This window comes from Benincasa hispida, chromosome 3, assembly GCF_009727055.1.
Source record: "Benincasa hispida cultivar B227 chromosome 3, ASM972705v1, whole genome shotgun sequence".
NCBI lineage: Eukaryota > Viridiplantae > Streptophyta > Magnoliopsida > Cucurbitales > Cucurbitaceae > Benincasa > Benincasa hispida.
In genome coordinates, this window is record NC_052351.1 from 8,198,459 (window position 1) to 8,224,717 (window position 26,259).

The 26,259-nt window shown below is 32.2% G+C and overlaps 2 protein-coding genes across 25 annotated transcripts; both read left to right on the top strand.

Annotated features, from left to right (window-relative positions):
- The first annotated feature begins 7,167 nt into the window (after positions 1 to 7,167).
- LOC120073208 lies at positions 7,168 to 8,127 on the top strand. The gene has a single exon (XM_039025915.1). It carries the CDS (start codon positions 7,376 to 7,378, stop codon positions 7,814 to 7,816), a length of 441 nt encoding a protein of 146 aa, XP_038881843.1. The 5' UTR covers positions 7,168 to 7,375; the 3' UTR covers positions 7,817 to 8,127.
- Positions 8,128 to 8,630: 503 nt separating this feature from the next.
- LOC120073206 (pentatricopeptide repeat-containing protein At2g33760) lies at positions 8,631 to 20,590 on the top strand. Of its 24 annotated transcripts, XM_039025902.1 has the most exons (6): positions 9,800 to 10,493; positions 10,598 to 13,435; positions 13,542 to 13,606; positions 14,044 to 14,186; positions 14,676 to 14,783; positions 15,905 to 20,590. In XM_039025902.1, the coding sequence occupies exons 1-2, from the start codon at positions 10,231 to 10,233 to the stop codon at positions 12,444 to 12,446; spliced, it is 2,112 nt and encodes a 703-aa protein (XP_038881830.1). In that variant the 5' UTR covers positions 9,800 to 10,230; the 3' UTR covers positions 12,447 to 13,435; positions 13,542 to 13,606; positions 14,044 to 14,186; positions 14,676 to 14,783; positions 15,905 to 20,590. The 24 variants fall into 24 exon arrangements, with proteins under 24 accessions (XP_038881841.1, XP_038881840.1, XP_038881830.1 ...); XM_039025913.1 differs by lacking the exon at positions 14,044 to 14,186 and adding an exon at positions 8,631 to 9,368 and having other exon boundaries at positions 10,386 to 10,493; positions 10,598 to 13,606; XM_039025912.1 differs by lacking the exon at positions 14,044 to 14,186 and having other exon boundaries at positions 9,794 to 10,493; positions 10,598 to 11,568; positions 11,644 to 13,606.
- The last annotated feature ends 5,669 nt before the right edge of the window (positions 20,591 to 26,259 follow it).

The window sequence follows — 26,259 nt, forward strand, 5'->3', positions numbered from 1 at the left end:
TTAAGGTGGAAAGTCTGTAGCTTATTGAGCAAAGTGATCAGGTTGTAGTCAATCTTGTTCATGACAACATTACTATGGAACTGTAGGAAACTTTCAAGAAAAGATTCCAAGATGAAGCTAACCTGACTGGCCTTATCGATGACAGACCCATTCATCTCCGCCACGTTGAAGTAGACCATCATGTTGAGAACATGGTCTCTAACAGATGCCCCATCTTGCATACAAGCATTGAAGATTAGTTTTAGAGCTTCATACCAAAGTTGTGCAGATGTTGTCCGAACATCCCCCATAGGGACTCCATGATCTCATGGGCTCATGTTTCTTGGCCAAGACCTCAAAAAGGCTTGCCAAGATATACGCTCAGGCCTTCTCATTTGCCCGTACCCAATGCTCATATACCTCTTGAACATTTCAAGTGGCGTTTTGAGTTAGTATAGGAGGACAATCCCTTATAAGGACAAATCTAAGGTCATCGATGATTAAAATTCTATTGATTTTGTTATTCCATGTAGTATAGTTTTTGCTGTAAAGTTCCTCAGCAACAAGTAAGTTTAGTGTCAAGGAAGTTATAATGTAATTTGCTGAACCCATACAATTTATTTATATTAGTACTCTATTCATTAACCCATTTGAAAAAATCAATCAAATTTAGTGAAATAATCTAATGCACCCTAAGTGACATCTATTTTGTAATGATGTTTCAGTGAGACAGGACAAAAGCCACTGCAGGGTGATCAGGTGCCCCTACATTGAAATGAGACTACTTCAACCAATAGACAAAAAACTCTTTGTTACTGTAACTATCAATCACCATTTTCCGGTCTAAAAATTGTTAAATTCGCTTAACATTTTCTTGAAAGTGTAACACCTCATTTTAGATTCTAGAGTTTCGTCCTAATGAACAAACTGTAGGGAAAAACCGATTGGCGGAAAAAACTAAAGCAACCTTATCCATTTCTAAAGTTTGACGTAAATAATCATTTAAATGTCATCCATAGAGAGACACAAGCAAAGGTGCCTCGAGGCCGAGCATGAAATTTTACTACAAACTAATGAGAGAGACCGTGGGATGTGTTGACACACATCATGCTCCCACTTACTATAAACACTTTATCTATTCACCTTGATATTTACCTATACAAACACCATCCGTAGGGGGATACAAGTAAAGGTGCCTCGAGGTTGAGTATAGATCTCACGGTGTGAATTTTAGGGAGAAACGTGAAAAGGTAAAATGAAGTATCATATACTGCAATTTCCTCCCACTGAGTGTTTTACCTAGGGTTATTTAACTTAGGAAAATCCGGCTACTTATTTAACTAAGTGAATGTTTAAATTTTTCCAAAAGTAACACTTACTTTGGAAGGTTAAACAATTTTGATCAATGTTTATTAAACACTTTAATAAACCTCAATCAACCATTGCATGCTCGTAACAAATTTATCTAATTCATCTTTTCAGGTAAGTTTCCAGGTAGGGGTGTTACTTTTCTGTCAACTTAAATACCCCAGCCTAGATAGAACTAGCCCTAGACAAAAGGTCCCTTATAGATATATTTGTTATAAATTTAATTTTTTAATTAAGTACCAATTTAATCCTATTAAACTGATTAAGAAAACTTAATTTCTAATCTTATTAGAAATTTGATCTTAGGTCTATGTGAATCATATTTTAAAATTTAATCCTAAGGTTTGCATGCAATTCTGAAATGATTTAAAATCAATTATTGCATGTGAATACATAATTTAGGTAAATTATAACAATTATAAATAACCTAAAGTAGTGACATGCTTCATGCAATTCAATTTCATTACTCAACATACATATCACTTATATAATAAAGTGATGAAATTATCAATAACATTCATCCATCCATATATTCAAACTATATATTATAACATTTATAATATAAATTATGCATGACTATGTTAATAGTGCATGCAACCATATATTATAACATTTATATTATATGATGCATGAGCATGCTATAATTAAATCGTGCAACTATATATTATAACATTTATAATATAAATGATGCATGAATAATGCATAACCTATGGTGAGATTTTACTATATGACATACATTAGGACATATATTAATATAGAAAATAAATCATGCGTCATATGCACAATTAAAAAAAATTATTGGACCGGGACTGGACTCCTAAACTACTAATTAAATTAATATAACAATTATATTAATTTAATTAATTAAAACATCTAACTATTACATAATTAATGGTCAACCGATTCAAAACAAGCGAACCGAGTCTTAAACCACACGAACTGGATCGTTTAGCACCTGAACTGGCCACGAACTACTTGAACCAAGCAAACCGTACACGAAACAATCGAGCCACGAACCGAACCGCGCGTGAACCGACTTTTTTCTTTCCATCTCGGAGCATTGCAACGCTATGGAAAGATCATTCAAATCCGCCTTTCATAGCGTTGCAACGTTACTGTATAGAAGCCACTGTACAGTTGCGATTTCAATCGAAATTGCTCCAAATTTGGCTTCATTTTCTCCAAAAATTCACCAAGAATAACATGAACGACTCAAGACAATTACATTCATCAACATATAGAATGCAAAAACCCACCAATTTTGTAAAATCAATCTGGAAAAATTGAAAATTGGGACAAAAAACCTGGCTCTAATTCCAATTGAAAGGAACCGGTGAAGATCCTGTACGAAAGTAAGGATCGGTCCAATTTTTATTTTCACAGAACAAAGAATTTTACAGAAATCATACGGAAAGAATATGCATTCATTCATAAATTTACAACATGCGTTGAATACGAAAGAGGGAAAAATAAATCCATACCCTTGAAGATCACAAATCTCCACAAATTCTCTTCTCCACGATTCATCACAAACTAAACACGGTCAATCTCCAAATGGCCATCACCACGAAACTTCCTCTGTATTCTCTAGGATGAGAATCTAAGGAGTTGTGTGGGCTTTTGGAGTCTTGGAAAAGATGGAGATTGAGATGAATTGAGAAAAGAGAATGGTTTTTTAGAGTTTTTAGAGCACACTTTATTTTCTTCTAAAAAAGAATTTGTGAAGTAGAACCAAATCCCATAACCATCACACTCACACACGTAGTGAGTTCAGAGAGATTAGGAGAGGGAAGTTATTTCCCTCCTTAAATTTCAAAAAATTGAAATTAATAAATTAATTTTTAATATATATATATATAACCTGTAGTTTTAATTCTCTCATCCATGGTATTTAATATAAATCTCATTCAAATTCAATTATATGAATCCAGTTCATATAATTAATATTTGAATTGTATTCAGATATTTATTTCCTCTCAAATAAATTTTATATTATAATGTATCAAATACATTATAGTAATTATATAATAAATAATTAAATTAAATTAATTATAGCACATATAGTTAATTCCCTAAATTAATTTGAACAATTCAAATTAATACAAAATTGATTCTCATTAAATCTCTGTTAAGCTACAAAGGGGACCTCATGGACCTGTAGCTTGAAGCTTCAATAGTACTTGAATAATTAATTAAACTCATTTAATTAAATCATTCAATATCCATTAACTGTCGGACACTCCATTAAAGACCGACAGCTGCACTCTTCGCACTATAGATATATTTTTGTGTTCATTAGATATAACCAGTTAATAGTGCGATGACCCTTCACAAATTGCTCGTAAGTACAGCTAGGCCAAAATTACCATTTTGCCTCTATAGTTACATCTAACTTCTTAAGTACCACTGATTTCTCTAATGAACAATAAGTCATAGTCCAATTATGAACAAACCCCTCTTAGGCCTGGAGATGGTGTGGCGCCACATTGTTCAAGCCCCGAAAACAGCCTCTAAATGAGTAATTTATCTCTTTTCCCCTACGTCGGGGAATGAGTGAATTCTGTCTTGTGTAGCTGTGTTCCCAGCTCCCCAATCAGACGATTCCAAAAATGGTACGTTTATTGAGTCGACAATCTGGCCACTCTCATCCATAGAAATCAAAGGACCGTCTTCATAGGCAGAAGTTCACAACTTATTTAGGATTCAGGTCATGTCACCAATGGTCATCCTGGTGAAATGTAAGTCTTAATTATGAACAGTGTTATAAATGAGACTAGTCATTACGTGGTCTGATCTTATACAAACTTCTTTGCTTCAGACGGGTGATCAAGATTAGATCATTTGTAGCACTTTACAACAGTTGTAACATCTACAAAACAGGTCATATTGATAGTGCACCAGGATAAGGTATTCAGTCTTATCCATCTACTACAGACCATTTAGGTTATCACATAAACATGATCTATCGATATGTCTCTACATACATATTTAAACTAGAAATGATAATCATGGATGTTAGCTTATTGGTTTGTGGGTTTAACGCTACTAGATGTCAAATAAAACATCTCATATTTTATTAAATAAATAAAACATTTGTACAATACAGTTACAAACTACAGGACCCTACAAGATTTAAAGTATCAGCCCCGACAATCTCTCACTTGTCCTAAAGTTAGTGGGGTGTACAATATACAAGTCATACTAATATACAAGTACACAAAGCAATAAACTAGAGCATAAAATGCGCCCAGGACAAAATCTCCCACTTGCCCTAGACTAAATGTGGCATGTCCCGTAAACCCATACTCTGTAGGTGACCTTCAAACAACTTAATCATAAGGGCCTTTGTAAACGGATCAACAACGTTGTGCTCCGAAGCTATCTACGTGACAATCACGTTGTCTTGATGCACAATCTCTCGGATGAGATGATACTTCCGCTCTATATGTTTCTCGCGCTTGTGACTCAGAGGCTCTCGGGAATTAGCCACAACACCATGGTTATCACAATAAACATTTTTATTCTCAGCCTATAATTAATTATATATATATTTAAAAATAACTAAAAAAAATTTTTGATTCACGTGCAAGATTTATTTCAACCAAATTGTTTCAAAATTCCCATTCATTCTCTCTCTATCCCTCTTCTCTTATCTCTGGTTCGCTCCACCTTCACAATAAATTTTAATTGTTGGGATTTCTGACTACTTGAATGGTATATATTATAATGTGATATAAATGAAATGTATGATATATATTGTGATTTATGTTGAACAATAAGCCAATATGAGATTTATATATTGTAGTATATTTCATATATTGGTTTATACAGTAATTTATGTCAAGCATTGAGTCAATCTCTAATTTATAAACTATAGTATATTTCATATATTATTATAATATTTTCAAATACTTAACAAAATGTTCTAAGATATATTTAAAATAACCACGAATTTGTCAGAAAAACTAATAAGTTGATACGTAAAACTAATGCAAATAGAAAATAAATTTCTCTCTCCAATTAATCAAAATAAAATCTCACCAAATAAATGTATTTTCTCTCTCCAATTAAACAAAATAATAAAATCTCAACAAATAAATGCATTTTCTCTCTCTAACTTACTTTAAGGGTGTTTCGTAAATATGGAAAATTTCTCCCAACGTCACATTCTCTTTCCAGTCGCCCACCACGGTATTCTAGTCCAAAAAATCTGTTAAATCTTATATACAAAAATATATAAAAAAAAAATTGAACATTTATGAAAATAAGTTTCGAAAAGAGATTAAATTTATAATAAACTCTATAATAAATAGATATATTCTCTCTCGAACTTCGTGAATATGAAAAGAGAATCCTAGTGATTGGCACACAAAAATCAACCAGCCACCTCTAGAGATATTATGGTTTGAAAAAGGCACTAAATCTCTTATGTGAAAATATCTAATTATTTAGACATTTTTTAAAAGAAGCTTCCAAAAGGGATTGAATCATTAATAATCCCTATAATTTTCTGCCATTTTTAAAGAGAATGTCGGCAACAAGGTTGGGCCAACTGCTAAGCCCATATACCTATACGAGGAATAGAAAAGAGGGCCCATTAGAGCCCATTCGATGTAAATCTCTACTTGTTGATATAACCAATTCATAAACCTTTGACCAGACCATCTCAACCCAAATAATACTGTTTTTGTTATATATTAGAATTTTTACTTTAAAATTTAAAAACATATTCACATATAATATTTTTTTTTACAAATTTTTTACAAATTGAAAAAAAATATCAAACTATTTACAGAAATAGTAAATAAAATATTGATAAATACGGATAAATTTCTATCAACGTCTATCACATAATATCAATAATAGTTTTCTATCAGTTTCTATTACAATGATAGACTTTTTATCTGTCTCTATAAAAAATATATATTAAATTTTATTATTTTGTATAAATGATTTTCCTTTTTTATATATATATTTTTAAAATCTCATATATTTTTTTATGAAAATTATTATTACCGTTTAACTAGGGTTGGTAAAAATTAACTTTGAGGGACTAAATTAAAATTTATTTAAATTATATGGACTAATATTGAACGAACCTCAAAGTATAGAGACCAAAATAGAAACTTAACTCCTTTTTTATCGATTAAATGTTCCAATTAAGAGTTAATCTTTTATCTAATAGATTTTTAAACTTTAAATATTATACTAAATCATTAGATTTTTTACATTTTATCTAATAACTTCACTAACTTTAAAAATGTCAAATTAAATACATGAACTTTTTAATTTATGTCTAACATTTTCCTCGTATATTCGATATTTATTAAAACAATCAAATATATTCCTAGTAATGTATATATAAAATATTTATAAACTTTAAACAGATGTTTAATAAGTGAGAAACTTATTAAAACAAAATTTATCATACATAAAACCAATAGTTTAAAGATTAACTAGAAATCGAAATTGGCAAGCATCTTTTTAAGACTTCACACAATAAAATGAATATAAGTATGGATTGGGTGAATAATCATAGAGTCTATGGTTACAATGTCTATTATTATTATTATTGATATTATTAATTTTCCATTTGGAAAAAAATAGATTATTTTTCAACTCTCCATTGAAATATTAATTAATTAATTTTAAGTGGACCCTTAAGAATCTGTCGGCACTGTCATCCGTTGCCACGTATTGATCTACGGTGTGCAAGAAATTTCTCACAGCTGGGTCCACCTAAGATACTTATCTGGTGTCTACACACTCTTTCTTCCGATTCTTCCAAACGGGGGGGGGGGGGGATTATATAACGTACACGAAATTACGAATAATTAAAATTAAAAAAAAAAAAGGAAAAAGAAGGAAGAAATTAAAGAGCCCGATCACGGTTTTCGTTCGGCGCCTCATCTTCCTCATAAACCCAAAATTTCAGCTGAACAACTAGGGTTCCTTATATTACCAGAAGCAGCCATGTTCGCAGTGTCCAATCCGTAGTTAATTACGAGGTCTCCACCGTCCGATCAAAATGGGATCGTCTTCGTCGACTTTCCCGGTTATCTGCCTTCTTCACTCCGTCGTCGCAATCACGAGCGGGACCCTTATGATGTTCTATATGAAAGAGATTTACACGATTGGCCATGGGATTGACACCGCCACTAAGTTAATGGGCTCTACGCCGCACGATCAGCTCCTGATTCGGACCTCCGATTCGTTTTCTGGATTGCTCCTCTTCGCAATCGGATTCCTTCTCTTCATGGTTTCCTTCGTCAGGGACAGGGAATTTCAAGGGTTTTTCGCCAAGGGGTGTACGGTGCTTCACGTCTCAATGGCGATGTGGAGATTCTATTTCGAGCGGAGGGTGGAGGATCTGGCCTGGGATTGGCTAAGGCAGATTGTTGGTGACATTCTTCTTGCTCTATCTTGGGTCTTCTTTCTTGTTTATTCCTGGAGAGAAAAATATGATTAGTTTCCCTAAGTAAATTGCTGAGTCTTTTCTTTTGATTCCAAGTTGCAAATTGCATTTATATTCTCTGGGTTTTGATATCTGTTCAGAATTGGGAAAAGAAGGTACTGATTCAAACATTCATATGCCAGAAAGGGGGCAATCCATCCCACTTTCCCTTGTGTGTGTGTGTGTGTGTGTGTGTTTTCTTTTCATTCCTTGTTGATTGAAGAATGTTTCTCAGCTTTGAAACTACAATCATTTTGTAAATGTTATGTGATTATTAATAAGCCAACAAATGAAATATATGTCATACATGTTGCTTTGTTGTTGAATTCAGCAGTATAGTGAAAGAGAAGAACTGTTATTGATGGAAAGGAAAGAATTTAATGAAGTGAGCTTCACTAGGGCTGGCAACTGGATCTTTCTAGGCTTCTTAACATAAAGATAGGAATAGCTTGAGATTTAAGAGCTGAAATTCTGTATCAATTTGATGTTTTAAGTTGAATGGATGTGTTTTAGAAGCCAATATCACTGATTCATTTGCTTGGAACTGGAAGACAATAAGCATATACATCAAGAAGAATTTGAGAGATGGCAGCACTCTTTTCGTAGATTATTGGGTCTGCTTTGCTTTTTAGTAGAACTCTTTCAAATTTCAATGGAATTGAAGTTGCGTCTTGAAGACGATTGCTTTAGTGTTGAGTAATGCATTTTATTTCTACGGGTTATGAACTTTTGTGGGTTCTCTCCTTCTTAAGTACTCCTTCTATGGCCCTACTGTCCAGGCTTTAGCGCCCATTAGAAGGACAGTTTGTACTTTGAGAAAAGAGGCTGCCCACTACCCAGGTTGCAAGTGTTATTCTCTTAAATCTCATGTTTTTTTTAATCTGTTCTTATTTAAAATCCAACTTGTCATTTTAATTTTGAACCAAGTAGTTTATTTTAGCCCACTCGTGTGACAGCGTCACATGTTGTTGAACTAAAAAAAATGTAGAATTTCCAAAATATCAATATTTTGGTCCTTGCATGCGAGAGCTAGAATCTCTTTTTTTGGTTGACAATATAACACGAGTAGCTTTGATGATTTATTAGGTTTCAATTAAGTCGTTATAACTTTAGAAGTTTTATTTTCATTTTTATGTTCAAATGTGAGTAAAGTTATGAAAATTTGATAATACCCTTAAACACTTGGACATTGATTGCATCTACGATATAAAATACACATAAGTAAGGTATGTTAATGTTCGTTTAATATATATGTAGTAGTGAATAAGATATATCATTTATATATCAACATTCATTTAATATACATTTTGTAAACAAAATTCACATGCATTTTAGTAGCAAATTGGGTATTTTTTTGGTGTGTTAATATTTATTTAAAATGCATTAAATACTATTTTATTCATTGACCTAAAAACAAAAGGGTAAAACCATAATAACAAATTGATAAAACAAACAAATTTTGATTTTAAATATTTTACAATATTTATGCAATCAAATAACCATGGCTAGATTTGCAGATATACAGAGTATTTGTGCTATCCATACAGAAATACATTTTTCGTCAAAGGTATGATAATGTTTTAAAATTTCAAAATTTTAATATTAAAAATATAATAACTATGTTTGGTCACGTCCCAATTAACAAATATATGATTAAGGGTAAAATACATATTGAATCCTGAAGTTTGAACTATATTTCTATTTGGTCCCTCAAGTTATAAAATGAACATTTTATGATTCTATTTGGTAATTATTTAGTTTTTGTTTTTTGTTTTTGAAAATTAAGTATATTTACTCTCAATTTCTTATTATGATATATATATTTCTTAAGTACGATGGTTAAATTATTAGTTAAATTCTAAAAACAAAGACATATTTTTAAAAACTACTTTTTTTAGTTTTCAAATTTTTGCTTTGATTTTTTAAATTACTAGTAAAAAGTAAATAACAAATAAGAAATTTAGAGGTAAAGATAATGTTTATAAGTTTAATTTAAAAAAAAAAAAAAAAAGTCAAAAGTCAAATCGTTATAAAAGAGGCTTTAGTTATTGAGGTTTGAAAATTGATTCTAAATGATTCTTGATCTACTTGTGACTATTAGTTGAGTGAGTGATAGGTAGAAAGACACGGTTGTTTTAAATCCATTGCTAAATATAATAATTTATATATATTTTTTTAATGAGGTGGCATTTCCCTCTTTTTCCCACTAATTTCTTCCTCTCCCCTCAAAAGTCCAACAATCTCCTATATCACGAGTGTGTTCGAAATACAATTTTAAATATTTAATTTAAAAAATAAATCATTTTAGAATCAATTAGAATATTTATTGGTTCATAGCTCAAAATAGTTTTTAAATATATTTTAATAAATTTTTATTAAAAAAATGTTTAAATAAAAATGAATTTTTAAAAAACATTTTTTTTTTTTTTATGGAAGTCAATCCAAACCACACTGCATCATCCTCGATTTGGAGCACAGAGAAAGGAAACAATGAAAAAATGTTAAAAAGATTTCCATTTTGTGATGTGATAATTTTTCAAATGAACGAACTTTCATATTTAAGGAGGCATGGCATTTTTGGCAGTTGGCAACAAGCTGAATGCCGAGGACGAAGAAGGAAGCAACAAAAAAGCATAAAGTTGAAGCTGGAACGGCGGAGCTTAGGAGGGAACTGCAACTGCAAGGCATCTGTGTAAGACTACTACTTGATCGGTTGTAGTTTTGGGCGTTAACATTAATTTTTGTTCCAATATTTAGTAGTTTGAATGATTTTCCCCCTTACTGCAAACTGCAAAGGCATCACGTGCAGAAGAAAATTCATCTTCCAGAAATCATCAATCCAACTATGAACAAAATTAAACTGGAAACCGAACAACTTCCATTTCAACATCCTGTAACTCGCATTTTTTACTCGCGATCCCACTCTCCAGTCTACAAAGCGCTTCTTCAAGCGGGTTCCCGTCTGAGAAGCCTTCAACAAGTTCATGCTCATATTATCGTTTCCGGACTCCATACAAGTCGATCCCTCCTCACTAAGCTTATTTCTCTTGTTTGTGCCGCTGGTTCAATTACCTATGCTCGGCGATTGTTCCCCACTGTGCCAAATCCCGACTCCTTCCTGTTTGATTCCCTTCTCAAAGCAACTTCCAAATTCGCTTTCTCTATTGATGCCGTCTTGTTTTACCGTCATATGCTTTTCTCGGGTGTTCCCCAGTCGAATTACACCTTTACGTCTGTGATCAAAGCCTGTGCAGATCTTTCAGCTCTGAGGTTAGGTAGAGAAATTCATTCGCATGTTATGGTTTGCGGGTATGGTTCTGATATGTATGTTCAGGCTGCCCTTATTGCTCTTTATGCCAAAGCTAGTGATATGAAAGTTGCCAAGAAGGTGTTTGATGCAATGCCACAAAGAACAATTATAGCTTGGAACTCACTAATATCAGGGTACGAGCAAAATGGATTCCCGAAAGAATCAATTGGTATATTTCATCTGATGTTGGAGTCGGGCTTTCAACCTGATCCAACGACTATAGTGAGCTTATTGTCTTCCTGTTCTCAGCTAGGGGCCCTTGATTTCGGTTGCTGGTTGCATGATTATGCTAATGGTAATGGTTTTGATCTTAACGTGGTTCTTGGTACTTCATTGATTAACATGTACACTAGATGTGGGAATGTAAGCAAAGCACGGGAAGTTTTTGACTCCATGAAGGAAAGGAATGTCGTTACCTGGACAGCCATGATTTCAGGGTATGGGATGCATGGCAACGGTGAGCAAGCAATGAAGCTTTTTGGTGAAATGAGAGCTCACGGTCCTCGTCCTAACAATATTACATTTGTTGCAGTCTTGTCTGCATGTGCTCATTCAGGGTTGATTGATGATGGCCGTCGGGTATTTTCAAGCATGAAGGAAGCATATGGGTTAGTCCCAGGAGTAGAACATCATGTCTGCATGGTAGATATGTTTGGGCGTGCTGGATTGCTCAACGATGCTTATCAATTTATCAAAAATTTTCTTCCCAAAGAGCCAGGTGCGGCAGTTTGGACTTCAATGCTCGGGGCGTGCAGAATGCATAAAAATTTTGACCTTGGCGTTAAGGTTGCAGAACATGTTTTAGCAGTTGAGCCAGAAAACCCCGGTCATTATGTAATGCTTTCTAACATATATGCATTGGCCGGTAGGATGGATCGTGTGGAGATGGTACGAAATATGATGATTAGACGACGCCTAAAGAAGCAAGTAGGGTATAGCAGCATTGAGATCAATCGAAAGACATATTTGTTTAGCATGGGTGACAAGTCTCATCCTCAGACAAGCACAATCTATAGGTATTTAGATGAATTGATGGGTCGATGTAGTGAATCAGGCTATGTACCAGCACCAGAGTCCTTGATGCATGATTTGGAAGATGAGGAAAGGGATTATGCCCTTAGATATCATAGTGAGAAGGTTGCACTAGCATTTGGTTTACTTGAAACCAATCAAGGTGAGACTATAAGGATTGTAAAGAACCTTCGAATATGTGAGGATTGTCATTCAGCTATTAAACACATCTCTATTATTGCTGATAGAGAAATAATTGTTAGGGATAAATTTCGTTTTCACCACTTCAAAGATGGTTCTTGTTCTTGTCTTGATTATTGGTGATAATTTTATTCATAATCTTCATCTTGAGTATTCTAGCTGTTTCTGAGAGTTCAAGGGATTTGTGAGCTAATCTGCCACCAGTCGTGGAACTGTCGCTGAGCTTTCTAATTTGTTGAGCAATCTTGTCACTGCTGCTCTTCAGTTGGTGTTTTTAAATAGCAGCGATCTAGTCATTAACTTGATCGGTTCTCCCACTGCCAGGTCCCTTATTTATTCAATGATTGATCCCTAAAGCAGGTACTGACTAGGTGTTCATGTTCATTTGAAAATTGAAGTAGCACCAGATAAGCTCTCTTTGGTTGTTCGGGAAAGTGCTGACGCTAATCGTGTTCTAACTGCCTTTTTGAAAACTGAAATGTACTGGTAAATCTTTTGCGCAGGTTCACAGGCTTGAAGCAGCTTATGCTCTTTGATTCAAGCTTCAACAAGAGGGCTGGGCAGTTTTATTTTATATAGTCATATCGTTAAAAGGTTCTTTACCTAAGGTCTTAGAAGTTAGAACTATCTTAGACTAATGCTTATAAGATGGTAGTTAACTCTCAAATAGGGAATTTACAATAATCTATTTTTTTTAAAAGAAAGATTACCGATTCGGTAATGATTCAACTTTTTTATTTGATTAGCCATCATATGAGATACAAACTTGATTTTCTGGGGAGGGGCAGGTACCTTCGAACAAAACACTAAACATTTTATGCAACATTGCAGGCTGAGGGAAAGAAGTGTATTAGCTCTAAGACATTATTCATTCTTTGGTAACTTCTAATTAAATGGAGTGCGATCTAACAATTTTTTGTTCCTTGCATCAACATGATCTCAAAAAATGTTGACATGAATCACTACCAAGTGAACATTTCTTTGCAAATTCAAGCTTCTTGTGTTGGGTTGGAGAGCGGGTTTTGGAGGGAAGTGGGGGCATCTGCTATTGGGTACAAAGAATGATGTCAGCGGATTTTTAAGCCTTGCGAGAGTTGCCTGGCTGCTGTCAGGTCACAACTTTGCTATTCCATAATTGGATTCTTGAATTGGTGGAAGTGGATATCATTGACATTTATCATCGATGCACATTTTCTTTCGATTGTTCTTGCATCTCAGTCCTTGCCAGTTTCAAGTTCAGCCATGGAAACTGCATTTCTACTGACATACAGAAATTCAATGAGGTGAGCGATGAAGTGATCACTCTTATATATTCCTTCAGTTGGTTTTTTTAGTTTTTCGTAGTTAACAATTTTCATCCTGTCTTTTGGCTCTGCTGCTCCATGTAGTCTTTTCTGTTCTCGAGCTTTTCAAATTCATTAGATTAGATACTTAGTACTTTGAAGCAAGCTTTTCAACCAAACAAAAAACTTTTCGTTCATCTTTCCACTAAATAAAAGGTTCAGTGGCGTGCAAGTGAGGTTTGACACCTGTTAGTAATGTTAATTTTGTATTTAGTGCTTTTGGTGTAGATGGAGCTTCAAGAAGCAAAAATTGAAATTTAAACTGCGTGTAATAACCGATAATCAAGTATTGTCTTGCATTCCTTCTGTTCTTGCATTGTTTCTATGTCATAAGTTACAAGTCTGCTGAGTTTTTCTGTTGTCTTAATCGGCATAAGAATTCCACACGGCTTTACCTTTTCAATGGGCATAAACATTCCACACGGCTCTACCTTTTCAATGGGCATAGACATTCCACACGGCTTTACCTATTCCATCAAGTTACTGAAGCTCTAAAATGTTAAGTGCTCGATAAGTCAAGGTACCGTAAAACAATGCTGTTTTTTTAAGTGGTCCTAAGTGGCATAAACATTCTACGGCTATACTTTTTCCATTCAGTTACTGAAGCTCAAAAAATTTAAATGTTTCAACAATCATAGAACCGTTTATTGATGATTTAGTCTAGAATGCACCTAAATATGAGGGTTATTCTTTCATTTATTGGAAATTGCAGCTTCATCTAAATTTATCTCATGGTAATTCCCTGTGCAATATTGCTTTTGTGTATGGTCTTATTGTTAATTACTTCTCTAGTGTCCGGTGTATAAGTTTGAGGAATATTTTGCATCTCGGTTGACTTGGCTCTGTTCTGTTGATTTTGCCACCCGGAATTGAACTTTAATTTAAATCTCGGGAGGGACTTCAATAATCTGGGGTTGTATTTCCTCACCGTGGACTGATGTTGTCCTTTATATTTTATTTGAAATATGCTTTTAAGAAGTTTTGCTTCTTTCTTTTATGTTTGTTGCAGTTGATGTTCACCTACGTTTTCTTGCTTAGGCTCTACCCAACCAAACAATTGTAGATAGGCTAACCCTACAGATGCAGAAGCTGCCCAAACCGTTTTGTTGAGGAACATGTAAGAATAGTAACTCGTGGTCTATATTGCAATGTACATTTAAACGATCTTTCCTAACCTAGTTTTTTATGCTTGCACAACAACCAACCTTGCAGTATTAGCAATTTAGCCATGTGATATGAAAACCTAACGATCTGAAATTAGAAGCCCTTCTATTATGAAAACTTCTAATGCTCAGACATGTAAACTTAGATTGAGAATTGCAAAGATATTCGTGAAGAGTCATCAACACGGTAGGATTTCATTCCAAAAACCAAAAATGCAATGTACATTATCGCAGTCAACCCTTAAAACTATTCAGTTTAGCCAAATAGATAAAAGACCGTAATGCCCTGACTAAAAGATACATAACTTCCCAAATAACTTAACTAAATAATAAAATAACAAGTCTAATTAATGTCTTATATTTGACACAAACATAAGTAAATAATAAATCTTCCTAACATAAAGCTCTATTTTCTTCGCGTAGGATCATCTGACATAAAGTACAAAGTTTTTGTTCAATTTTCCTTTCTTGACCTTCTTAATTGAATTCATGGCTGTTTATTTGTGGGGATTAAAAACCAATCGTAGTGTTTTACTCTTGAGTGCGTGAATGGTTATGGAGGTCAAAAAAGGACATCTTGATTCATATCATCATGCCTCATGTTAAGATTGGTTAACGCAACACAGTTACCGATAAAGAAATATCCAGTTGTGATATTAAAAGATATCTACGGAAACACCCTCAATAGTATAATATCAAATGATATAGGAAAAAAGTTTTAGTCTGGAGATTTTACTACATGTTTGGAAGATGGCCGGTAAGCATTTGCTGCTTAAAAGGGACTGTGGAATGACAATCCCTTTGGTAATAGGACTGAGCTAGTCTGCATTCCGTTCTCGCGATAAAGCTTTCTTTTAGTGCTCGTTAGTTTTTAAATAAAGTTCAGTATATGTAGTAACTATTCTTCTCTCATCTCGTATGAATTGTGAACTTTTAAGACTGATTAGTTTTATAGGTTAGGTAACTGCCTTTCCGCCTTCACAATTTATTTTCCCTCATGGACATCGTTAGCTCGTCATCATTGAAATTCTTCCCAATTTCCAATTTTTAACACCTGAATGATTTTCCTTTTCAGCGAGGACCTGAATGATTGCCTTTACCAAGTTATGTGATGACCTTTCTTGAGTGATATGTTGCATTATTGTGGGAATTAACAAAGATGACATTGATGATGGCGCATAAAGAAGGTATTAACAAACCACTCAAGGTCGGGTAATTCCATTAAAAAATCAATAGTTTTAATTAGAAGTTAGAGAGTAAAACATCTTATATTAAGATTTTACTGATTACATTGAATGCTCAGGTAAACTGTTATCAAGAATGTGCCATTTCTAGAAAGCCACATTTGGCCGTCCTTGGGAGAGCATGGGTTTAGGATACTTGGTAAGAAATTCGGACCTAGGTTGAAACTGAAAGCCGTTGATGAAAACTTTTAGAAAATGAGCTGTCCCTCGAATCCGACATTGGGAAATGGGTTGTATGAATCTCTCCGTGGAGTAGTGGGGTGGGTCCCGATACCAAGAATTTAAATCCAAAAAAGTTCAATTTCCTTAAAGTATAAGCTGATTGAAGCTAGGCCAATCAATGTTGTTTAAATTGATTTTAGGGAGTGAAAGTGATTCTGTTACAGCGAATGAGACTTAATTATTAAAGTGAGAAAATTGAATATGGGGAGATTTTTATGAGGCAATGTGGACTTTGGAGAGAATCCCATCTAGAAAGTGGGAAGCTTTAAAAGGAGAGTCCACTTAGGCAGACGGATACGCTGAAACGTTGGGCACATGGAAAAGGGAAAGGCACTTTTGGGTTTGTTAGACAAGTTCCTGGGAGCTTCTTTTTTAGATTTATTTTTTGCCGTTTGGTTCCCTCTTTAGGCTGACCTTTATTCAGATTCGAAGGGACTGCCACATTCGATTAACCCGTTAGTGGCATCGATCGTCTTAACTAGTTTTTAGAGTTGTTAGGCTAATGGATTGAGCTTTATAGCATGGAACATGAAAGTCAAAGTTACACTTAGAGACGGTTTAAGACGCTGACATGATATAAGATATGGAGAGTTCTAATGTCTGGAAAGTTCTGATCGAGTATGTTTAAGCACTGAGATGATATAAGATACACGAAAGGAAAATGACGGTGAGATACGAAACAAGTTTCGAAAATGGGTCCACAAACAATTAAAATCGGTGAGATAGGATAATGAGCCGGAGATGATATAAGATGTGGGGATATACCATCTCATGTTGGACTTCCAAACAACCCCTTATTCTCATGAGTTTGTTATTCTCATAATCTTTATAAACTTGAACTTTTGAATTTACCTTTGACAAACTAGGACCTTTGTACGATAGAGCTTAAGTCTCTGCAGTTTCCTCTTTTGCACAATCAGAGCACACTATACAAATTTAGGGTTCACAATCACGTGTTACATAAATCCAAAACATCTCAAACCCTTCAATCAACCATACATAAATTCAATTCAATTGCCAATATATTTTCTAAGGAATCCATGCAGATCTGATAGTCTGTTGTCATGAATTTCTGAAATACTTTCAGAACCCAGGGAAATATATTTAGCCCTACTGTTGTATCATATTTCTCTTACTTATTATAAATAATTATTCTTTGAATATTAGAGCAAATGCCGACTGATTAATTAGAAGCCATGAAACTATGAACTTTTGGTAAATGGAGGAGACATGGTTTTGAAATTGAAAGGTTGGGTTAAAAGATAATGGAAAGAGCAATACATTCCCATTATCTCCAACTCCAACAGGAAGAGGCAATTGAAACAAAAGTTCTCACTTTAAAATAAACTCAATGGACCAAGCAAACCACACAGTAGTTTGTCTCTTCGGTTGACTAATGGCTCAAACTTCATTTTTATATATATATATATATACACCGAATTTTCCACTTTTCCACAACCTCCCTTTTTGTTACTTGCCACTTTATTTGTTAAGATGCCACCAATCCCACGATATTTAGAGGTTTTCTCTCTAAAAGTTCTGTTTAGTTTATTATATTTATTTATATGGTTAAAATACATTTATAAACACGAAATGATATAATCCATGTATTGTTAGACTTCCAATGATTAAGTCCACGTCATTGGAAGAGGAATAATAACCCAAAAATCTACTATTTGAATTGAAGGAATGTTTGAAAAAATAATGAAGAATATTATTTAGATATTAGTCCTAGAACATGATAACTAACTTGGATCAAGATGTCAGATGTTCGAATCATGTTGATCTAAAACAAGAGAATATCATTAATTATAGGAATATTTATTGACATTGTTACTTTTTCTTATACTAGGGGGTTGGATTTCTGTTTTGATCTTTGTGCTGTTTTATATCAATTTTATTCTTAGCCTCAGACAGAACAGTTAAGATTACAATGGGAAGAGGAGAGTAATCTAGAGATATGGATATGCCATTCGAACTCATGTCTCCAATGCTAAAACTCCAAACCCCAAATTTGATGCCACTAGTTGTTGAGTTGACTATCAAAACAACTCGATAAAGCACTTTATTGGTGTTAAGTTGAATAATTTACAGCCAAGAATAAAATTTTAATTATGATGATCTGGCCACTATAGTCCTACGAACAAAAGTACTAAAATCCTAATGAAATGAAATGAGTTGGAACTTGTCAATAGAATAAGATTGGACATGTAACTTTGATTGTTTTGTATCAAAAATAAAAATGCTGTCAAAATTTTTCTTGGGATTGTATTGGCCTGGAAGGCTAATTGCGTGAAATTTATAGATCCACTTTCACAAAGAAAAGTGGGTTTAAATGGAGTCACTTTATTTGCCACTTAGAGAATTCTTTTTTCTTCTTTATACTTAATATCCCACCTCACTACTTTGCACGATTTCCACTTTGATTTAAAGTACGGTTATGCCTCAAACACAATTCCTCCTCTCAACAGTCGTCCTTCCACTAGTTACTTTCTTAATTACGCCAAGTTGGTCGGCACCACAACAGCAATTTCTCACCCTTTTTATTTTTCTTAAATGCTTGCCACTAGATTTCCTGCTATCTTCTCGTTAAGAATATACCTAGTTTATAGGTTTAAGCTTTTAGATTTAATGGTTATTTATTATAGTATTAAAGCAAAATTTTCGGATCAAGATGTGTATAAGATATACATTCTTGACCAAGAAGTCAGAAGTTCGAATTCCTTCCTCCAAATTGTTGTACTGAACAAACAGAGTTTTTGAATTCAAATATTATAATATTATTTTAATTCTAATTGATGTTAAATTGGGTTGGATTTCATGAATCAAATTAATATGATTCTACATGTTAGTGAAAATATTATAGAATTATGTAGACCTTAATTTATCAATTAAGAGCTTTTAGATTTAGAGATGATTTAATATTTCTGATGGGTCATGTATAGTGGATTGACATTGGTCTATGTTCTGCTGTCCTATGCAAGCAACCATTATCTCTTCTTTCCAAGATATAGATGCATGAAAATGGATTTGCAAATCGGAGGTGTATAGTCCAACCAACACATGAGAAAGAAAATCAACATCCGGATGGAAGACCCCTTTTTTCTTTTCTTTTTTATTTCTTTTAATAAGAGAGAGAGTTGGAAATGATCTGTAACTTGACTATTGGTCTATGTTATGCATTTGTGTTGTGCCATAGATACCAGCAAGCCAATATTCTCCACAAAATTTGTTTGTTATGAGCTCTGTTGCAGTTTTTGAAAGCGAGGGAGTAAGTACAAATCATGTTAGCAGCAAGAGTGTGAGATTTTGAAGGTTCTGATGACAGGAAATAACCATAGCTGTGGAAACAACTGAAGATTTGGCTGAAAAAAAGAAACTGGATACTTTTACTACCAAGCTACTTCCCAAAGTACAATTTACTGTGACAACTCCTCTTTTAAGTAAGAGAAGAGTTGGGTGTGTACAAAAGTAACACAGGAGGCTAGCTCAAGCTTCTCATAGATGAAAATGGAAAATTTATTTGGTAACTTGCTTTGTGGTATAACTTTTCAAAATCCAGTTTAAAGGGGAGGGAAAGAGAAACTTTGAACTTCAAGCTTCTCATAGATGGAAATGGAAAATTTGTTTGATAACTTGCTTTGTGGGACAACTTTTCAAAAACCAGTTTAAAGGGGGAGGGAAAGAGAAACTTTGAACTTTTGTCTATCAAAATGGTGAAGATTGGGAAATGTAATGATTGAGAAAACTTCTCTGAATAATTCTCACTCTGGTATGGGTTTGTGGTCTTGATCAATTCTTACTTTTGGGTTAAATCGAGTTATATTTTATTCCTTTTTATGGATTCTCTGTACTTATCCATTAATTTGTTAAAAAAAATTACCTCTCTTGTTTACAGATGAAACGTGGCAGAGTTGTGGCTTTCTTTTTCCAGAGGATCACTAGAATCTGGGAGCAGATGGATTTTTAGCCACAACATTGAAAAGGGTATAAACAAAGATCACATTGAAATCCACCCAAAAAAGTGAAAAGAGAATGAAGTTCATAAAATAATAAAACAAGTGGGAGCAAATGCCAATGCATTGTGTTGCTTTGTGCTCTGTTTGTCACCATCATTTGCTTGTTAATTTTGCTTCTAAGCTTATCCAGGAGCCTTTCTTGTCTATGCAAGGTCAACAAGGTGAAATATGCACTTCAAAACTGTTGCTTTTGGAATGGACCTCATTTCAATTTGTTGATAAATAATATCCTAAAAGTTTTTCTTTATCAATTTAGTGATTGTGAGTTGAAATTGATATGACAGTAATGAAAGCCTACATTGTCTAGAAATATAGTAGATCGTGGACATTCAATATATATTTGTTGTTACGAAAGATTATGTAAAATCTAAAAGAAATTAGTGTGCATGTTTAACATGATTTTAGGTTCATAATTAGACAATATCATTTTATTAAGGACATAAATATGATCTACTGTCACAACATATTGACATACGTGTCATCCATAAAAGAAATCATCTTAGTTCATACTCTTAGCTTTGTTGTAGACTTGTCATCTCACTAGATAAGATCATATAGTATGGATGATAACAAAATGTTATATGCTACATATTTATGTTTCTTAAAAACATAGAACTTGGGAGAACATAATATTAACTTATAAACTTTCTTTCTCGTGAAAAAACCATTGTTTTGGGATTGAGAATCATAAATATATTTATTATTTTAATGGATGGATAGAAAATAAAAATAAAAATCTTTGCAATATCTAGAATTAGTGTATTCTTGACTCATGTGATGTTTTGTAATCATTGAGTTTTTGTTTAATGACTATTTGATTTTTAGTTTTTAGTTTTTAAAAATTAAGCTTATAAACTCACTTCTCCTATTGATTTATTTAAAATATCAAACAAAGTTTTGAAAACTATTAAAAAAAAAAAAAGCACCATTTTGGTGACCATCTATTTTTTTTTTTTTTTTTGAAAAGTAACTATTTTATCTTAATGTCATACAATATCCTACATCTTTTTTAACTATAAGTGGTGAATTCTTAACCCAATTCCAAAAAAGGAAAGAAGTTTTTAAAAGCTATTTTTTTAGTTTTTAAAACTTGATTTAATTTTTTTTAAAATTGGTAAAATTTAGATAACAAATAAAGAAATTTAGAGGTGGAAGAAGTGTTTGTAAGCTTAATTTTAAAAACTAAAAAAAAAAAAAATTAAACGAGTCATAGTTTTTAAAAATATAATTTTGTTTTTAAAAGTGGGAAAATTTGAAAATCATAACAAAGAAACTGTAATTGGTAAGAAACACATCATTTCAAAACCCAAAAATCAAATAGTTATTATATGAAATCTCTTTTAAATTTTTTAATTAATTAATTAGTTAATTTAGTACAATATATAGGCAGCAGGCGAATCAAGCTAGTAAGCCAAACTGCCTAAAAATTAGAATATTAGCATGTCTAATACATTATTCTTCCCTTTTTATAATGATATTGAATTATTTCAATCTAGCTCAGATGGACGGACATAATATGTGTGAGCGATTATAAATTTTTAATTCTCAATTTATTATATTAAAAAATCAATTATTCTTTTCTATCCTTAACTTTCTTTTTGTGTATGGATTCTCTAGGCAAATTTTTATATTCTTTTATACTCTTTTTTATCTCTCTCATCACATTCTTCTTTACAGTAGCAACCATAGAACCTTGCCAATTTGGTTTAGGGAATTATAAAAAAATTCTTTCTTGAATTACTAAATAAAATTTAGGTTAAATTGTCAATCTATTTGGAATACATTAACTTTCAAATGGGATTTTGTGCATATTTAGAGTCTTTTTGAAATAATTATAATTAAAATCACCTCTGTCATGTTTAAAGTCACTCTAAAATGTATTTAACTCATTTTTCATACCATTAAAATTTATTTTCAATTATTAAAAAAAATAAATTAACCATTTTAGAATCACTCCCAAAAATTTTACTTGTCGAGTGTTATTGAATGTATTTTCGTGTAATGTTGAGGGGCCGGATTTAAAACTATAAAGTTTGGTGGGCCAAATTTTAGTTTAAAGTTAAATCGGACGAACTTTTCAAAATTTTTAATAGTTGTGTCGATTGGTGTGTTTGGAATGCATTTTCAAGTGTTTAATTCAAAAAATAAATCATTTTAGAAAAAAAAAATTGGAGTGTTACAACCACTTAAAACAGGTTTTGAAGTGTATTTTCAATCATTATTGTCAAAAATATTTAAATAAAAATAATTTTTTTAAAAAACACTTTTTTCTCCGAGTAATCCAAATATATCTTAATTAATTATTATAAAAATTACCCGAACTTCATTAATTTTTAATTATGCCGCTTGGATTCTAATCATCATCTTAATAAGCCTGCCCCAACAATTGACATTTATAAATAAAAGTTGGAGAACTAAACAAACATTATTCGAGATTTAATCCAATTTTAATTAATTATTATAAGAGTAATAAAATATTTAACTAGTAAAAAAACATATATGATAAGATTAAATATTTTTTTAAAAGGAAAGTAAATAATTAAACGAACAACAATTAATAAGTTCTTATTATGGTCTCATGTGATAAACATTTCGTTTTTAATTTTTGAAATTAAATTTATAAACATTTATTTTTTAAAAAAAAATCTTGTTTTTGCTTTTAAGTTTTGGCTAAAAATTCAACTTGTTTATTTTAAGAAATATGAAATTATGGTAAGAAATTGAGAAAAAAATTAATTTAATTTAATTTAATAAATAAATAAAGGGTTACAAAAGCCTATCTTTTTATTGTTTCGTAACGACCCGACCATTCGAGTACTCTGACAAGGACCATTACTCATGACTCTGACTATTTCAAACCAAAATTTTAAATTAATAAATAAATCAAATAAACAAAATATTTAATTAGGGTCCCTCTAAAAATAAATTTAAAATTGGAAAATATTGAAGAATTTGAAAGTTTAACATAAAAAGTTCAAGAATTTCAAATACCAAGACTCATTTCAAACATGAAAACATGAGCGAAAGCTTCTGTCTGGTCCCAATGGCACGGTTACGAATTCTTCTCATCATTTGTCCGTCTATCTTTACCCTTATCTGAAAAACATATAATAAGAAATGGTGAGTATGAAATATTCAGTAAGTGACCCATTACTAGGTCCACTAGGTAAATTTGTTAGCCTTTCTATCTAGGCACCGGTGTACATTATATAACATAACAATCGTGGAGATCTCAGAGGAACACAAATCATGATAGTCTAGTAGTCTTGAAGGAATACAAATCATGCTAGTCTAGTGATCCTGAAGAAACACAAATCATGGTAGTCTAGTGATCCTAAATGAACACAAATCATGGCAATTTAGTGATCCCGAAGGAATACAAATCATGACAGTCTAGTGAACCTGATGGAACACATATCATGGCTGTCTAGTGAACCTGAAGGAATACATATCATGACAATCTAGTAAACCTGAAGAAACAAAATCATAGTAATAGTGATGATCCCTTAGAGACATCGAATCAGTCATAAATGGAAAACTCAAGGGTTCACAAACATAAGATGTACAATGCCCGATAGGAGTACTAACAATCATCATTAGTCTAACATGCAACATACAACATCCAAATTTCGTATCAAACCATAAATATGTTATCGTGGTCTTAGTAGCATAATTCATATGTTTCCGGAACACCCTTGACAGTCCATCCATTAGCAAGTTATAGCAAATCATTCCATCACAATAATATCATGATTTCACATATATACACAATTTTAATTTCAACTTAGTTAGGGTGCTTAGTTTGAGGGCGAATAAGTAGTTAACTACTTACCTTGAAATTAAATCTAAATAGCTAGCAATTTAACTTCGCAAAACCTTAAATCCTGAATAAATTAAAAAACATAAACCAAAATTAAATCCGACGTTTAAAACACAATTTCAATCACAACTTAACCCGAATGTCTCCAACAACTTACCCAACACATGGTAAATCACTTTGAAGTTTCAAAATCAACATGCTCTAACAACTATATCACCAAAATCAATCTTAACTCTAATGAATAACAGTTTTATACCTTCTAATCCAACCTCCAAAAATCATAGTTAAAACAAAAGTTAAGCCGACACTTGGTGGATATCCAAAAATTCTTAACAAATACCCCAAACCTTATTAAAAAAAAAAAAAAAAAGACACTGAACAATTTTAGTCTTGTTAGAAAGCACCTTGAGAGTCTATAAAACACAATTTCAACATAAAAACAATATGAATAAGCCAAAACTTAAACTAAAATTTTGTGGGTATTCGAGATATTCCAAGAAAACTCATAAAACACCAAATAACTTATCCAATATATCAATTCTGGCGACAATGTTGCTAGCGGAGATGGCAGTGACGACAACCATAGACGGGCGTTGTTGTTGGACAATGCAAATTGTTTAGGTTAGCAATTGGTAGTGAGGGTGAGAAAGGTTTGCAAGAGTGAGAGAGGGGGGATTTCCAGTTTTACAGATTCTATTCAGCACAATTACGGACAAATTCGAGGTCCAAACAACAATCCAACCTGTCCTAAACAAATTGACCAAATTTCATCACGATCCAACTGTTCAAACTCCGACAATCGATAATTTTGTGGAAGTTGTCTCGTCTTTCTCTTTGGTATTCTGCCTTTTTTCACTCTCCTTTAATTTCAAATATCCAAAATTTTTCATTTTTTTTTTCAAATTTTAAAAAGATAAATCAAATATTTTATCACAATATCTTCAAAATCTCCAAATATTTTATCAAATTAATAAACCAATTAACTTCTCAAATTACCTTAATTTAAACTGCAAAAACCAAAATTAAAACATAATATTCATCAACTTGATACAAATTAAATCTTTCAAAATATTTAAATCAATTTAAAATTACATAAAGTTAATTATCTTCTCAACTGTTTTAAGTTGGCTCCAAAATTAAAAAAAAAAAAATAAAGAAAATTAAAGTTCAACAATTTAAGATAATTAACCTCAATTACCAAGAACTCGAGATGTTAAATATAGAATTATCCCTCCAAAATGATATTTTATGGTTTAATATTGAAGATGTTGATCGATATATATAAAGAGAATCAAAATTTTAGAGGAACTAGTTAGAAAAAGAAATCACGTCGCATATTTAAAGAAAAAATGTGATACACATGACAAAACCATCAATATATTGGGACACTAAATGTGGGCGTGAAATTTAACAATGTTATGGAAACAAATTTGAAATTTTCATCCTTAAAAAAAATGAAATTTACGAAACATTAAGATATCGATATATTTATTAACTATCTTTAAAAATTGAATAGAAAAAATATCGATTATTAAGAGGCGAATGAAATTTATAGAATTAATAAGACAAAATAGAAAGGTGGACCTAAATCTTAATCCTTAAACCGTATTAGTTGACTCAAAGACAATCCCGTTCGTCAAATTCTTCCATCAACCATGATTTAATTTAGAATATATAAATCACATCATTATAATTTATATCTACACTTAATTCTAATTGGAAAGAGAAAGGAATGTGTGTGGAGGAATAAACTAAACAAATGGAGAGAGAAAAGTTTAGGAATAGTATAAATATGTCATTTTTCTTCCCTCGGCTCCCACTATTTTATATGCTACCAAAAATAAAGTATGTCAATTAATTATATACTAAACATCAAGTATATCATATATATTGTTGATATCTATATTAAAACACTAGTAATGGTAAAATTAAACAATATATTATCGGAAATAAGATTTTAATAATTTTATTGTATTGGTAAATTTTAAAAGAATCATTATTGATTTTGCAATTATAACATTTTTTTTTATATTTTTGCAACTACCCTTTTGTAAATATATATATATATTTTATAAATATAAATATTTTTTTTTTCTAAACTAAAAAACCTAATTTGTAATAACTT